This window comes from Hemitrygon akajei, chromosome 1 (genome assembly GCF_048418815.1).
Source record: "Hemitrygon akajei chromosome 1, sHemAka1.3, whole genome shotgun sequence".
Taxonomy (NCBI): domain Eukaryota; kingdom Metazoa; phylum Chordata; class Chondrichthyes; order Myliobatiformes; family Dasyatidae; genus Hemitrygon; species Hemitrygon akajei.
The window spans coordinates 144,617,091-144,633,599 of NC_133124.1; the positions used below are offsets into that span (position 1 = coordinate 144,617,091).

General features: G+C 38.8%; 1 protein-coding gene across 4 annotated transcripts in view; it reads right to left on the reverse strand.

The window, feature by feature from the left end:
• sqlea (squalene epoxidase a) overlaps positions 1 to 16,509 on the reverse strand; it is a 50,299-nt gene that overhangs the window by 23,026 nt on the left and 10,764 nt on the right. For 3 of the 4 annotated variants that reach the window (XM_073052805.1, XM_073052796.1, XM_073052813.1), the window contains exons 6-7: positions 10,564 to 10,677; positions 1,767 to 1,938 (exon numbers count right to left, since the gene is read on the reverse strand). In XM_073052805.1, the coding sequence (XP_072908906.1) occupies positions 1,767 to 1,938; positions 10,564 to 10,677 (286 nt within the window). The remainder of the gene's footprint in view (positions 1 to 1,766; positions 1,939 to 10,563; positions 10,678 to 16,509) is intronic. The other variant, XM_073052823.1, reaches the window with a different exon arrangement.

The following is a 16,509-nucleotide window of genomic DNA, read 5'->3' on the forward strand; positions in this document are numbered from 1 at the left end:
AGATTTGGAGAATGCAATCATTGATAGCATTGTCTGAAGATGCTCATTATCTACCTTAGGTGTCTACACTGATTTAGTTCATTTAGTCAATCAAAATAATACGGCAGCGTACACTGAAACTATTCACTATCAATAAATATTAAGAACTCATACAAAGTTTTATAGTACTCTAGTAGTATTGATTGTGTTCTGATTTGTTCTGCATTTTATTACTCAGTTAAGCAGTAGCTCTTTTTAAAAAAAAAAATACCTTTTTTTGTGAAACTTTGGCTAATTGGAGTTGCCACTTAATTGCCAAAATGTACTGATCCTGATTTGTCCCAATTAACCAGAATATTTCTAAATTGTAATTTTAGTTTGTTTCTATACAAGGTACTGTATTGCTGCCACAAAACAGCAAACTTCATGACACATGTCAGTGACATTAAACTTAGTTCTGATTCTGACAGATACTGTGATTAAGGCCAATTGTTACATACCCTGTGGGTATCTTGTGACTGCCTTATGACCATGATGTAATTGTCTTGTGATGGCGGGGTGATGTAATTTTCCCGCCAGTGTGAGGTCACATGATGTAATGTTCCAACAGGTATATAAGGGGAAACCCCTGTTGTGATGCGGGTTAGTTCGATAGTCAGCTCGCTAGCTAGTTTTGCTGCATAATCATCTCATGACGTAGTTTCATTTTTAAAGTGGAGTTTTCACTTTCTATTGTAAGGAGCAAAAACCGTTGTGCCAGCAGTTTCGCCAATCGCTTCCAGTTCTGGTTTGTTGCATCTTTGATTTACCTTTACAGTCGAGTTGGAGAGCAAAGATTTTACTGAAGTACGGGAACCCGAAGGATTGAGTAAAGTTGGTGTCATTCGACGGTTTTATAAAGGATCGACCCTATTGAATCTTCGTTCAGGAATAGTGGCCTGCATCTGAGATAACTGCTGCAAGATCAGGAAGGTTTGTGCAGTGATCACCTTCCAGCAGCAAAAGGTCAGTTCCTTTAAGCCGTTTCATTTCCTTCATCGTGAATCCTTTGAACAAGGCATCTCTCGACTCTAATCAGCAGATTCGTCATTTTCTTCAGAGAAATTGTTGTTGCAGTAAAGTCTCTCCTCACTGACTGTATAAATCACTTGGACTTTCAAATTTACCACTTTAAGTCTGTGTTCGAATTTACCACTTTAAGAACTATTCCAGAGTGGCTGTTTGTTAAATTGCTGTACAGCAGTTAACTTCCGATTAGGTTAGTCGTTTGTTTACTTCTCACTTTTGTTGAGCAGAGTTTAATAAATGTTTGTTTGTTTATAAAACCTGACTCAATTCTATATTCATTGTTGCCGGCCACATAACACAATGTACATTATGGACTTCATACCAACAGATTCACAAGAGTATACAGGGTGCTGCAACATATCTTGTGGGCAAGGTACAGAAGTTATATAAATGCAAGTACTTGGTACACTTACTCATATTATACTGTACATGTATTTCTTTTGTGAATATACAATTGCGATTGTGCAACCCAGTTTGTTTTCCCAGCAGCTGGTTTTGCTGTTAAAAGTGAGGTTTTATAAAATGAGTATATTCTGAATTGAGAAATTTAAATGAACACGAGGCATATAGATAACAAGGTCAAAAGAGTGTTGAAAGAATCTGGGAAGGAGTCACAAACCCATATCCAAAAATTGGCAGATGTACAGGCTCAGCAGATCAATCCAACAAAGGGAAAATTAATTTCAACTCAGTTTAAAAACCAAAGTATTCTGCTATACCTGGAAGCTGTGGATAGATTTTCTCAATCATGTAATCTTTAAGATGTCTTGGCATTTCCCCTCTGATGTCCACAAGCACTCGTGTTTCATTGGATGAAATTTGGTAGACAAGAATAGGGCTAGGATCAGCAAGGACAAGTTCCGCGTGGTTAGGTTTGAATTGTGGCATGTCCTATAAACATAAAGTACAGATGGTAAGCTTTAGTGCCATACTTCATTCTATTTCAGTAAAATTTCTTAAAAACTGTTTGATCTTAAAATTATGGTTCTAACAGTTTGCAGCATATACAGCCAAGAGGTGGTACAGTAGTGCAGAGCCACTTTACAGTGCCAGTGATATTGAGTTTAATTTCCATCACTGTCTATAACGAGTTTATACATTCTCCCTGTGACCCTGTGGGTACCCCCATTTCTTCCTCAATTCCAATGATGTATAAGTTAGGGTAAGCAAGTTTTGGGCACACTACATTGGCACTGGAAGCATGGCAAGACTTGTGGGCTATCCCAGTACAATCCTTCGAATGTGCTTATTGTTGACATAAATGATGCATTTCACTGTGTATTTCAACATAAATGTCACAATTAAAGATAATCTTTAAGACCTGTTTAATGCATCCATTTACAACAGTATATGTTATTGACCCAATGAGGAGGACTTCCAGTGGCTGTAATGGAGTAGGTTGCAGTAGCTACGTGCTTTGAAATTATTTGCTTACCTTGCTGTTTAAACCTATCTCGGTGAGAGCACCATGAGTAGAAAACACTCTAGAAAAGAGCTTACTTTAGAGACTTTGGCTGAAATGTCTCAACAAATGTCAGAGAGACTCGAAAAACTGGATAAACTGGATGACTTGGAATCCAAGTTTGACTTGTTACAGAATTCCTTCGACCTGGTTAAATCTGAACTGAAAAAGCTTAAACGGAAACTTGGAAGCATACAGCAGACTGTGAATGACCATGAAATTCGTATTAAGCTACACGAAGAATCTCTGCCGGTGTTGCAGAAGGATATCGAAGGTTTCAAGAAAATTTCGAAGGAACAACTTAAAAAATACAACGCGTTACTGAAGAAACTTACAGATTTGGAGACCAGGAACCGAAGGTGCAATATCAGAATTCTTGGGCTTCCTGAAAAACTGGAGGGTAATCAACCTATCGATTTTTGTGCTCAAATGCTGAAAGATTTATTCCCTGATATATTATCGGAACTACCAAAATTTGAGCACGTTCACCGAGTTACCCCGCCTAATTGGGATCCTGCCAACCCTCGCTCTATTATCATTCGCTTTTATGACTATCAGATTAAAGAACAGATCCTTCGTGAATCAAGGAAGAAACGCATATTACAATTTCATGATCAACAGTTTCGGATCGTTCAAGATTATCCACCGGAAGTTTTAAGAGCTAGACAGACTTTTAAAGAGGTCATGTCTGATCTTTTGAAGCTTGGCTGTCGCCTTTCTCTCAGAGATCCATGTAAACTCAAGGTTACTACTTCTGATAATAAGGTTTCTTGGTTTACGAAGCCTGAAGAAGCTAAGAAATTTTTACATAGTCTCCATGCTTAAATTTAACCTTGAGTTGCTTTATGCTAAATGTTTTAATTTCAGGTGTTCAATCAAGTAATTGGCACTTTGTTGATAACAAGGTTTCTTGGTTTTACGAAGTTTTAATCATTTGTTTGATTAAGTAACTGGCGCCTTGTTATCTTTCAAACTATGCAAAATATGCGGGCAGACTGCAACCATTTTCTCTTTTATTGTTTTCCACTTTTATATGGGTCCTCTAATGTTACTTTCTCGCAGCTCTTTTTAAACAAAACGTTATATTCTCTCAGTGTTATTTTTATTTTTACCTTCCTTTTAGTAATTTGACTTAAAGTAATTATGTAGGGTATACATGTAGTAATTACTGAGGAATGAAACTATAGGGTGTTTTGTTTTACTTTAAATTCATTCAGATTTTTCCTGTCTTTTGATTATTTATACACTTTTCAGTCTTTTACTGTATTTCAATAGTATACAATATTCTATTGCTGGTTTTTGGTTTTTTCATTATTTTACATTTTGTCATTTTGTTTTTTTTCTCCCTTGAATGCCTTAAACTACCGTAGATTCCGGACTACAGAGCGCACCTGATTAAAAGCCGCAGGCTCTAATTTTAGAAATAAAATAAATTTTTTAATTGTAAAGGCCGCACCGGATTTTAGGCCGCACCGCTACTTTTAAATATACATACGTATCGGTAACACAAATTACGTTGCATATACTTTTTTACTGAACAGCACGAACAACATTCCAATATCTCCTAGCGACTGGTAAAAATATATATACTGCAGCCTACCAGGAAAAGTTATTGATCGACTTTAACTTAAAAGCAGCGTTTTTGCTCGGGTCTAATCGGGTCTGACGCGCTTGCGCAACGCGATCGGGTCTAATCGGGTCTGACGCGCTTGCGCATTGCGATCGGGTCTAATCGGGTCTGACGCGCTTGCGCAATGCGATCGGGTCTAATTGGGTCTGACGCGCTCGGGTCTTGCTTTTCTTCGAGTATTTTCCATGTTGATGAGGGTGAGTACAAATGACTGATTTACAATAATTTAATTGTGAAAGTGCGCTTGATTTATTGTACAATTTCATTGGACCTCTGTGAACTACTCATCAATTTTATTGGTCTACTGTTACGAGGCAAAATGTTTACGAGGCGGCATGAAAAAAAACCATGTATTAGCCGCTCTGGATTATAGGCCGCAGAGTTCAAAGCTGTTCAAAATGTGGGAAAAAAGTAGCGGCTTATAATCCGGAATCTACGGTAGTCATGTAGGAAGTTATCTAAACCGCCTCCCTTTCTAATTATTTTCTATTTGTTTCTTTACTCCTTTTCTTTGCACCCACAAGTATATATTGTTTTACTTATTGATTTTCCTTATTTGTCTTTCCTTTTTACCGAGATTAATACATATTTTCCCATGTTTTTTTCTCGTAAATAGCGAACTTATTTACTTTGATATTTTGTTTTTGTATACATATATTTACAATTGTTTATTCAGCTCAGCTATACATATATATTTTTTGGAGCCACCGGAGTTTTGGGTTGGGAATGTTAGAATTAGTCTTCAGCCTCCCTTAGCTGATTTCTCTCTTGGGGGGGGGAAGGGGGAAATGGGTTCTTCCAGAAAGCTGATTGGAGGTTTTTACTGTTTTATTTATTTGCTATCTACACGTCTGTGATTACCTTTTATACATTACTAAAGGATACTTGATGGATTCTTTTATTAATATACTCAGCTTTAATGTGAAAGGTCTAAATAACCCTGTTAGACAAAATAAGATTTTCTCTTATATCAGGAAACTTAAAACTCATAATCTTTCTCCAAGAAACCTATATTCGTAAAGATGATATTTCACGCTTTTTCAAAGGATGGAAGGGTATACATTTTCACTCACTCTCTCAATCTAGATCGAGAGGCGTCTCTATCCTATTTGATCAGAATGCATCCTTTATTCAACATAATGTAATTTCTGATACAAATGGGCACTTTGTTATTGTTTCGGGTAGTCTTGAGAATAAACTAATCATATTTGTGAATGTATACGCTCCAAATACAGATGACTCCTTGTTCTTTGAACGTCTTTTCTCTTTTCTGCCTGATTTGAATTGGTATTCCTTAGTGATGGGTGGAGATTTTAATTTTTGGCTTGACCCTATTAGATCACTCTTCAAGTAAAATCCCTGTCACTAATAAATCAGTCCTACTTTTTAAATCTTTTCTATTTCAATGTGGTATTCTCGACGTGTGGCATTTTTTACACCCCCAAGAAAAGGAATATTCATATTTCTCTCAGGTTCATCATATGTACTCTCGGATTGATTTTTTTTTAATAGATAGAAACTTGCTTCCACTGGTTCGATCCTGTGATTATAAGGAGATTGCTTTGTCTGATCATGCACCTGTGCTTCTGGCTTTAAGATTACCTGTTTACTCTGTACCAAATAGAAGGTGGCACGTTTTAACTTATCATTGTTATCTGATAAAAATTTTCTAAAGTTTTTGGAAAACCATATTACTTTTTTCTTTAAAGAAAATTTTAAAGGAGATACTGCTGGTACTATAATCTGGGATACTTTTAAAGCATATATTCGTGGAGAAATGATCTTACTCTACCTATATAAAGAAAAAAGCTGATAAAGAAAGGTCTGACCTAGCAGCGATATTAAAAGATCTTGATCGAAAGTATGCCCTATCTCCAGATCCAACTATATATAATAAGCGTATTGAAATCCAATCCAAGTATAATCTTCTGCTGACTTACCCAATTGAATGACAGCTGTTGAGAGATAAAACTCAATTTTACATTCACGGGGATAGAACAGGTAGTTTATTAGCCAATCGCTTAAAATCTTTTACAGTTAATCGTCAAATCACAGAAATTTTAAAAGATAATGGTACTAAGATATCGGACCATTCTGAAATTAACAACGTATTTAAAGACTTTTACCTTAAGTTGTATCAGTCTGACTCTTCTTTAGATGATACCTATATGAATGCTTTTTTCAGTAATACCAACATTCCTACCGTAGATTCCGGATTTTAAGCCGCTACTTTTTTCCCACATTTTGAACAGCTTTGAACTCTGCGGCCTTTAATACGGAGCGGCTAATGCATGTTTTTTTTTCATGCCGCCAAAAACATTTTGCCTCGTAACAGTAGACCAATAAAATTGATGAGTAGTTCACAGAGGTCCAATGAAATTGTACGATAAATCAAGCGCACTTTCACAATTAAATTATTGTAAATCAGTCATTTGTACTCACCCTCATCAACATGGAAAACACTCGAAGAAAAGCATTGTGCTGCCTTTATGGCAGTTATTTAGTTTATAATATTTTCGCTTAGTAATTCATTTTCTAGTTAAAGTTAGAAGAGTTTTAACTATATTTGTTTTCTGTACTACATCGCGGGATGCTATGACGTCACTCCCGGTTTCGCCGCGTCTTGTGGGAAAATGCCGGTTTGCGATAAACGGGACGGTGGGGGTGAGCGGCGGAGCCAAAACGCTGCTTTTAAGTTAAAGGCGATCAATAACTTTTCCTGGTAGGCTGCAGTATATACATTTTTTACCAGTCGTTAGGAGATATTGGAATGTTGTTCAGTAAAAAAGTATACGCAACGTATATTTAAAAGTAGCCGCGTTACAGGCACGGTTCGAAAAAAAGCATTTGCAATATGTATTTGTTTATGTTACCATATGGATTTAATTAAAAGTTAAAAAATCCTCACATGTAATATCTTTTAACGTGGGACACAACGTGGGACACCTGAGGCCGAAAATCCGGTGCGGCCTAAAATCCGGTGCGGCCTGTACAAGTAAAAAATTGATTTTCTTTCTAAAATTAGAGCCAGCGGCTTTTAATCAGGTGCGCTCTGTAGTCCGGAATCTACGGTACATTGTCTGCTGATAGCCTAACACAGTTAGATCAGCCTATTTCCAATGAAGAAGTGGCCGAGGCTATATGTGCTTTACATTCTGGTAAGACCCCAGGACCTGATGGCTTTCCTGGGGAGTTTTATAAAACTTTCACTACGTTACTTACACCTTATTTATCCTTTGTTTTATCAGAGTCCTTTAAATCAGGTAAACTCCCTCAATCTTTTTACGAAGCTTTTATTTCTCTTATTCTTAAAAAAAATAAAAATCCAGCTGAATGTTCTTCATACAGACCGATCTCTTTATTAAATGTTGATGCAAAAATCTTATCCAAAATCTTAGCTCGAAGACTTGAAAATACTTTACCATCTATTATATCACATGACCAGACAGGATTTATTAAAAATCGTTACTCACATTTTAATATACGTCAGTTATTGAATGTGATATATTCACCATCCAAAAAAAATCAATGTATATTATCCGTAGATGCAGAAAAAGCCTTTGATAGGATTGAGTGAAATTATCTTTTTAAGACCCTAGAAAAGTTTAATTTTGGGCCTAATTTTATTCGTTGAGTTAAATTAATTTACTTGTCTCCTACCGCTCAGGTTATTACTAACTCTCAAATTTCTAAGCCCTTTAAATTACAGTGGGGAACTAGACAAGGTTGCCCTCTTAGTCCTTTACTTTTTGCTTTAGCTATAGAACTCTTAGCAATAGCATTTCGAGAATCTAAGGACATTTCTGGTATACTAAGGGAAGGTATGACGCATAAAATTTCATTATACGCTGATGATATTTTACTTTTTATCTCTAACACTGAAACTTCTTTACCTTCAGTTCTTTCTTTAATTTCCCAGTTTAGTTCTTTTTCAGGATATAAGCTGAACTTACATAAAAGTGAGCTATTTTCTTTAAATGACCTAATGACATCAAATGCCAAATTTCCATTCCAAGTTGTCACAAGTCAATTTACATATCTAGGTATAACAATTACTAAAAACTTCAAGAATGTATTTAAAGAAAACTTAAACCCCTTATTGATTTATGTGAAAAAGACTCTTTCTAAATGGTCTCCTCTTTCTTTATCCCTAATTGGCCGAATTAATTTGATTAAAATTAAGATTATCCCTAAATTTTTATATCTTTTTCAGGCCTTACCTATTTTTATTCTTAAGACCTACTTTGATTCTTTAGATTCAATTTTAACATCTTATATTTGGAATAATAAGCAAGCTCGTTTAAGTAAAGTTTACCTACAAAGAAATAAATAGATGGGTGGATTAGCCCTACCCAATTTTAGGTTTTACTATTGGGCTGCCAATATAAGGAATATTACTTTCTGGTCTCATTATATTTATTGTAAAGATTGCCCATCATGGGTCTCCTTAGAAGTTAATTCTGTAAAAAATTCCTCTATTGTCTCTCTTCTTGGATCATATTCTTCTTTTTCAGCAAATAAAATAACAGATAACATAATTGTTAAGCAAACTTTAAGGATTTGGTCTCAATTTAGGAAATTTTTTTGGTTTAGCGAATGTTTCATTATCATCTCCCATTCTCCTTAATTATTTTTTTATCCCTTCCATGACTGACAAAGTCTTTAAGGACTGGGATGAACTAGGTATTAAGTGTTTTTGGGACCTGTTTATCTCAGGATCTCTCGCTTCATTTGACCAATTGTCAACTAAATTTGCACTCCCAAAAACACATTTTTACAGATACCTTCAAATTAGAGATTTCTTACGTTTCCAATTAACTACTTTTCCTATAGGTCCTGATAAAAATTTACTAGACGATCTTTTAAATTTAAAACCTTTTGTTAATGGTTCTATTACCGCTATCTATAACTTGTTGTTTGAATCTAGACAAGACTTTTTAGATAAAATAAAAAAAGCTTGGGAGGATGACCTAAATTGTCAGATTTCTGATGATAGATGGAATAAAATTCTTAAACGGGATAATAAATCATCTTTCTGGGCTCGTCATTCTCTTCTACAATTTAAAGTGGTTCATAGAGCTTACATTTCTAAACAGAAGCTGTCCAGTTTTTAGCCGAATGTTTCTCCACTTTGTAATAAATGCAACTCTGCTGATGCCTCTTTAATTCATATATTTTGGTTTTGCCCTAAAATTGAAAAGTTTTGGCGGGAAGTATTCCATTCCTTCTCACAACTTTTTAGGGTCCAATTTGACCCAAATCCCCTTACTGCCTTGTTTGGTATTATTGCAGATGAAGATATAACTTTAAATACTTCTAACCTACAGATTTTAGTTTTTACCTCTTTTAGCAAGGAGAGCAATCTTGCTTAAATGGGAGTTTACCCCTCCTACACATCTTCAATGGCTACGTGATATTATGTCTTATTTAAATTTAGAAAAGATCTGCTGCTCAGTCTTAAATTCGAAACAATCTTTTTATGATATCTGGGAACCTTTCCTAAATTACTTTTCCAATTTATAAAGTTTAACAGTGCACAGACTTTTATGTATATTTTTATCTTCTCTTCTTAAGCGAATATGTTTTCTTTTCTAATTTATCCATTATCATCCATCAGCTTTTTTCTTTGGTAGTTGGTAGGGGGTTGACATTTTTTTTTATATAAAAAATTTATTTTATGATGTATGACCTATCTTTAAATTTTTGATTACAGAGTGGTATACCTTTATGTGTTATGCTATAACATTTTGATCAATTTTATCACAATATATGAATGTACACAAGTTATGTTGAGATGTATCTATGTGTTGCACTCTGTAAATCTTGTTTTTTTTCTTCTGAATAAAAATATTGTAAGAAAAGACCCAATGATCCAAGATTCTAGGCAACTCTCTAAAAGAATAGTGCCTTGTGCGAAGAAATTTATCAGCAGATCAGTAAACGTCGTACAAGGTCACTAATCTCCGTACAGTAGAATGTTAACTAATTAGGGTTAGAGTACAGTGTTCTCGATATCATCCTAGTATCTTGACACTTTCTCCAAGAGATGGTCTCAGTTTCCACTGACGTTACAGTAGTCATTGAGCAGCAGCTTTTGGATTACTTTTCTTATTATAGTGCTTCTAAACAGGGAAAATATACTGACTCCCATTTAAAATTGACTCATTGCTACTTTGATTCCCTTTGTACAATTCTGACCCTGTAAATGAACTGTAGAAAACATAGGTTGATGAGAAATTTATTTTTCTCTACTGCATTAATATCACTAATTGGCAACCCCCCCCCCCGAGAACTGCATTTATCTCATATTTGCAACTACTATATTTCCATATCCAAGTGCCATTTGAATTGTAAACATTTTGCTTAAGTACCATAACTAGATGCAATGAGCAAAACATTGCAAAGCAAATTTAAGCAATCTTACCTTCATTATACAGCCAACAAAATGAGATGAAACACTGATTTTGGTCTTCACCAGATTTTTCCTGAATTTAGAGAAATGGCCATCAGCAACCACAGTCAAAGGGGAGCACAGTTCCTGGAATTTTAATGGCTTTTGGTTAGTTGTGTATCAATATGTGAAGTTGCAGTGATGGTGAAGTGCCCAACCTCAAGGATACAGAAATAATCTCACTACTTCTTGTGATTTCAAGAGTGAAGAATCACTTGAAAAAAAAAGGTCCAAATGCAAGGTCTATCATTATCACATAATCACTGATCCTTTGAGTGAGTTCAGGATATGCACGGAGTGTTTGCTGAGCTGTTGGGGAGGGTTTAAACTAAGTTGGCATGGGGATAGGAACCAGAGTGATAGGGCTGAGGATGAGACCGTTGGTATACAAGTTAATGCATTGTGTAATGAAACTGGACAGGCAAATGATCAGGTAAAATTGCACTCAGTAGAAGTTGTTGAAATGTAACAGGAGGACAAAATTGAAAAGGGTGATGAATACAGGACTGAAGATGTTATATTTGAATGTACACAATATACGGAATAATGTAAGTGATCTTGTAGCACAGTTAAAGATTGGCAGGTATGATATCATGGACATCACAGAGTCATAGCTGAAAGAAGATCAAAGTTGGGAACTAACTTTATCAAAAGAAAAGGCAGGTCGGCAAAGGGAAGAGGTGTGGCTCTGCTGGTAAAAATGAAATCAAATCCTTAAAAAGAGGTGACATAGAATCGGAAGGCGTAGAATCCTCATGGGTAGAGTTAAGAAACTGCAAGGGTAAAAAGTCCCTGGTGGGAGCTATACAAACCCTCAAAGAATAGCCAGGATGTGAGATACAAATTTCAACAAGAAATAGAAGTCATGTTACGATTTCAATATGCGGGTAGATTGGCAAATTCAGTTTGGTTCTGGATCACAAGAGAGGGAATTTGTAGAATGCCTACAGATGGCTTTTCAGAGGAACTTGTGATTGAGCCTATGAGGGGAAAGAAAATTCTGGATTGGGTTTTGTGTGATGAACTAGATTTGATTAGGGAGCTCAAGGTGAAGAAACTCTTAGGAGGCAGTGATCATAACATGATAGAATTCACCCTGCAGTTTGAGAGGGAGATGATAAATCAGATGTTATCAGTGTTGCAGCGGAGTAAAGGGAATTGCAGAACCATGAGTGGGGAGCTGACTACAATTGATTGGAAGGGGACACTAGCAGGGATGATGGCAGAACAGCAATGGTTGGAACTTCTGGGGGCAATTCAGAAGGTGCAGGATAGATATCTCAAAGATGAAAAGGTATTCTAAAGGGAGGATGAGGTAACCATGGGTGATAAGGGAAGCAAGTCAAAGGAAGTATAAAAAGGACAAGAGGGCATATAATATAGCAAAAATAAGTGTAAAGTTAGAGTATTGGGAAGCTATTAAAATAAACAGAAGGCAACTAAAAAACATAATGAGTAAAAAGATTAAGTGTGAAGGTAAGCGAGCCAATAATATCAAAGAGGATACCAGAAGTTTTCTCAGATATATAGAGTTAAAGAGATGCTAGTGTATATATTAGACCACTCGAAAAATGACACTGGGAGTAATGAGGACAAAGAAATGGTGGACGAACTTAAGAAGTATTTTGCGTCAATCTTCACTATGGAAAACACTAGCAGAATGCTAGAAATTTGAAAGTAGGGGAGGCCAGAAGTGAGCGTAACTACTATCACTAAGGAAAAGGTGCCTGGGAAACTGAAAAGTCTGAAGCTAGATAAGTCACCTGGACCAGATGGACTACACCCCAGGGAACTAATGTTTCCACTGAACCCATGTCCTCATACCTCAACTTTATTCTATCCCCCTTACTTCAGTCGCTTGCCAATTACATCCACAACACTTCACATGCTTTCAATCCCTTCATAACTTACAATATCCTAACCCCAACCATTTCATTTCCACCTTGTTCTGTCACTATACAGGTCTATTCCCCTATCAAAAAGGCCTTAAAGCTCTCCACTTCTTTCTCAATAAAAGTTTCCCTCCACTACCACCCTCCTCCATCTGCCAGAACTAATCTTCACCCTCAACAATTTCTAATTTGGCTCCTCCCATTTTCTCCAGACTTAAGGGGTAGCCATGTGCCCCAGCTATGCCCACTTTTTAAAAAAAAATTGGCTATGTAGAACAGTCCATGTTCCAAGCTTTCACCCCGTAATGCTCCCCAACTCTTTCTTCGCTACATTGACAATTGCATTGGTGCTGCTTCATGCACCTATACTGAGCTGATCAATTTCACCAACTTTGGCCCCTACCCTTAAATTCATGGTCCATTTCTGAACCTCCCTCCCCTTTCTCAAATGTGTTTCCATCTCTGAAGCCAAACTGTCAACTGACATCTTTTATAAACCTACCGATTTCCACGGCTACCCTGACTATACCTCTTCATATCCTGTCTCCTGTAAAGATGCTATTCCCTTTCCTTAGTACCTTCATCTCCGCTGCATCTGTTCCCAGGACAAGGCTTACCTCCCCAGAGGTGTCCTCCTTCAAAGAACAGGATTTCCTTCCTCCACCATTGATGCTGCCCTCACCTGCATCTCCATTTCCTTGTCATCCTCGCTCACGCCATCTCCTGTCATCTTAACAGTGATAGAGTTCCTGAGCCTCCACATCCATCACATCATTCTCCACAACTTCTACCATCTTCGATGGGATCCTACTACCAAACATATTTTTAAGCTGCCCCTCTGCCTGCTTTTGGCAGGGATCACTCCCTCTATGGTTCCCTTGTCCATTTGATCCTCCCACAAATTGCTATCCGGCACTTCTCCCCACAAGCAGCCGAAGTGCTACACCTGCCCATCCACCTCCTCCCACACATTCATTTAGAGCCCCAAACAGTCCTTCCAGATGAGGCAACACTTCACCTGCAAATCTGCCTGGGGTTGTATATTGTGTCTGATGCTGTCGGGGTCTGGTCCGGTCCAGAACCCGCGTTCCAGGTCTTGATCCGGTCCGCAGACTCCGGGTCTTGCAGCTGTCCCTCCCGTCACCCTTGAGCCAGTTAGGATCCTCCTGGTTTTAGGAGGCACACCTGTGGCCAATTCAGCTGCAGGTGTTTATAAGGGGCCTTGGGCCTGAGACCAGGCGGGTGGTCGTTTGTTCCGTATCCTGCTCTCTGCCGGCTCCGTACTTTGCTCCGTATCCTGTTTACCCTGCCCAGGTTCTGTCCATGTTAGTCTTGTTCCCCTGCTTTTTGACGCATGCACTGGTCCTGCTGCTCAGCCCGTTTTGCCTTGCTCGTGCTGTCTGCCTGCCTCTCCCAAGTTACCTGAGGATCATGGCTGTCGTGCTGGTCACCCTGGACCTAGTCCCCGTTCTACCCCTTTGCCTCCATTGGGCAAGTCCAGCCGGACTGCCGCTGCCTGGCGGGGTGTTCTGCCCTTTCCTATCCGTTGCCTCCATCGGGCAGGTCCAACCAGCCTGCCGCTGCCCGGTGGGGTTTTCTGCCCCTTCCCCCCCTCCCCCCCGCTTCCGATGGGTTGTGCCCCGCACCTGCCTAGGAGTCCTGCCCAGGCCTGGGAGGCGGCCCTACCCGGGTGAGGGGGGGGGGGGGGGGGCTTTCCTCCAGCCAAACCATGTACCTCAAGACCCCACCTTCTGCCCGAACTCTGGGTTTCTGCTCTGCCTGCCCAACTAAGACTCTCTGTCTGCCTGAACCCCAGCATTACCCCTTGCATGCCATGGCATCCCCCTCCTGTCCTACCCCTAGTACTTCAGTGCCTGCGTCCTGCACTTGGGTTCATTCCTGTCCCCGTTCCTGACAGATGCTCCTGTTGCAGCCTGCTCTACCTGACATAAATAAACTGGGGGACTGCTTTGTCAAGCACCTTCAACCCATCGTCCACAAGTGGAACTTCCCGGTAGCAAAATATTTTAACTCTGATTCCCATTCCCTTTACATCATGTTGCTCTGTGGCCTCCTTTTGTGCCACGATGAGGTCACCCTTAGGGTGGAGGAGTAACACCTTATAGTCTGCCTTGGCAATCTCCAACCTAATGGCATGAATATGTGAGATATGTGAATATGAAGAGATTGTGGAGGACTTGGTCATGATTTTACAAGAATCTTGAGATTTTGGAATAATGCTTAAAGAAGGGAGAGTGGCAAAAGACAGGAAATTATAGGCCATTTAGACTGAACAGTGGTTGGGAAGATGGTGGAGTCCATTATTAATGATGTTTCAGGATACGTGGAGGCACATCGTCAACGAGGCCAATATCATTTTCCTTTAGTGGGAATCTTGCCTGACAAATCTGTTAGAATTCTTTGAGGAAATACCAGGCAGGATAGACAAAGGAGAGTCAGTAGACGTTTACTTAAATTTTCATAAGGCCTTTGACAACGTGCCGCACGCAAGGCTGCTTAACAAGGATCCATGGTAATACAGGAAAAATACTAACATGGATACAAGACTGGGGGACTGCTAGGAGGCAAAGAGTTGGAATAAACAGTGTCTTTCTGGTTGGCTGCTGGTGACTAGTGATGTTAGACCATGTGGTGAACTACATATACTAGTGTGGTTTGCTCCCAACAGACCCCTGCTGACTGCTCCTGTGGCTCCTCCCACAAACCCCTGTATAAAGGCGAATGAGGCCTGAGGCCGGCCCTCATTCTCCAGGATGTTGTGTTGTTCATTCTTCCAGTCAATAAAAGCCGATATCTCACTTCTTACATCTCAGAGTGAGTTATTGATGGTGCATCACACCATAAGACATAGAAGCAGAATTAGGCCATCTGGCCCATCGAGTCTGCTTCGCCATTTAATCATGCTTGATCTTTTTTTTTTCTCCTCCTCAACCCCAATTCCTGGCCTTCTACCAGTAACCTTTGATGCCATGTCCAATCAAGAACCAGAGGGGTTAGTATTGGAACTTCTTTTCACATTATGTGTCAATGATTTGATGATGCTTTGTGGCCAAGTTTACAGATGATACAGAGACAGGTGAAGGGACAGGTAGTATTGAGGAAGCAGTGAGCTTACAGAAGGACTTGAACAGATTGAGACAATGGGCAAAGTTGCTGATGGAATATAGTGTAGGGAAGTGTATGGTCTTGCAGTCACTTTGGTAGAAGGAATAAAGGTGTAGACTATTTCCTAAACAGAGAGAAAATTCAAAAGTCAGAAGTGCAAAGGGACTTGAGTATGTAGGGTTCCCCAAAGGTTAAATTGCAAGTTGAGTCATGATAAGGTGGCAAATACAATGTTAGCATTGGTTTCGAGAAGACTAGAATAGATGAACAAGGTTGTAATGCTAAGCCTTTATAAGGCATGGTCAGACTGCACTTGGAGTATTGGAAGTAGTTTTTGGCCTCTTATCTAAGGACAGCTGTGTTGACATTGGAGAGGTTCAGGAGAATGATTCCGGGAATGAAAGGCTTAATGTACGAGGAGCATTTTATGGCTCTGGGCCTGTACTTACTGGATTTTAGAAATTGAGGGGGAATCTCATTGAAACCTATTTGAGTATTGAAAGCCTAGATAGAGTGGATGTGGAGCAGACGTTTCCTAAAGCAGAGGAGTCGCGGACCACAGGACACAGCCTCAGAATAGAGTGATGTCCTTCCAGAACAATTGAGAAGGAATTTTTTTAGCCAGAGGGCGATGAGTCTGTGGAATTAATTGCCTTGGACAGCTGGAGGCTAAGTCACTGAGCACATTTAAAGTGAATGTTGATAGGTTCATGGTTAGTCAGGGTGTCAAAGGTTACATGAAGACGACAGAATAAGATTGAGGGGGAAATAAATCAGCTATGATAGAATGGTGGAACACACCTGATGAGCTGGATCACCTATAACATGAATTAAATCGGGGGCCTCCCTAGCCTGACTTACTATTAAATCATTATGTTTATTTTGTGACGAGATCCTAAGG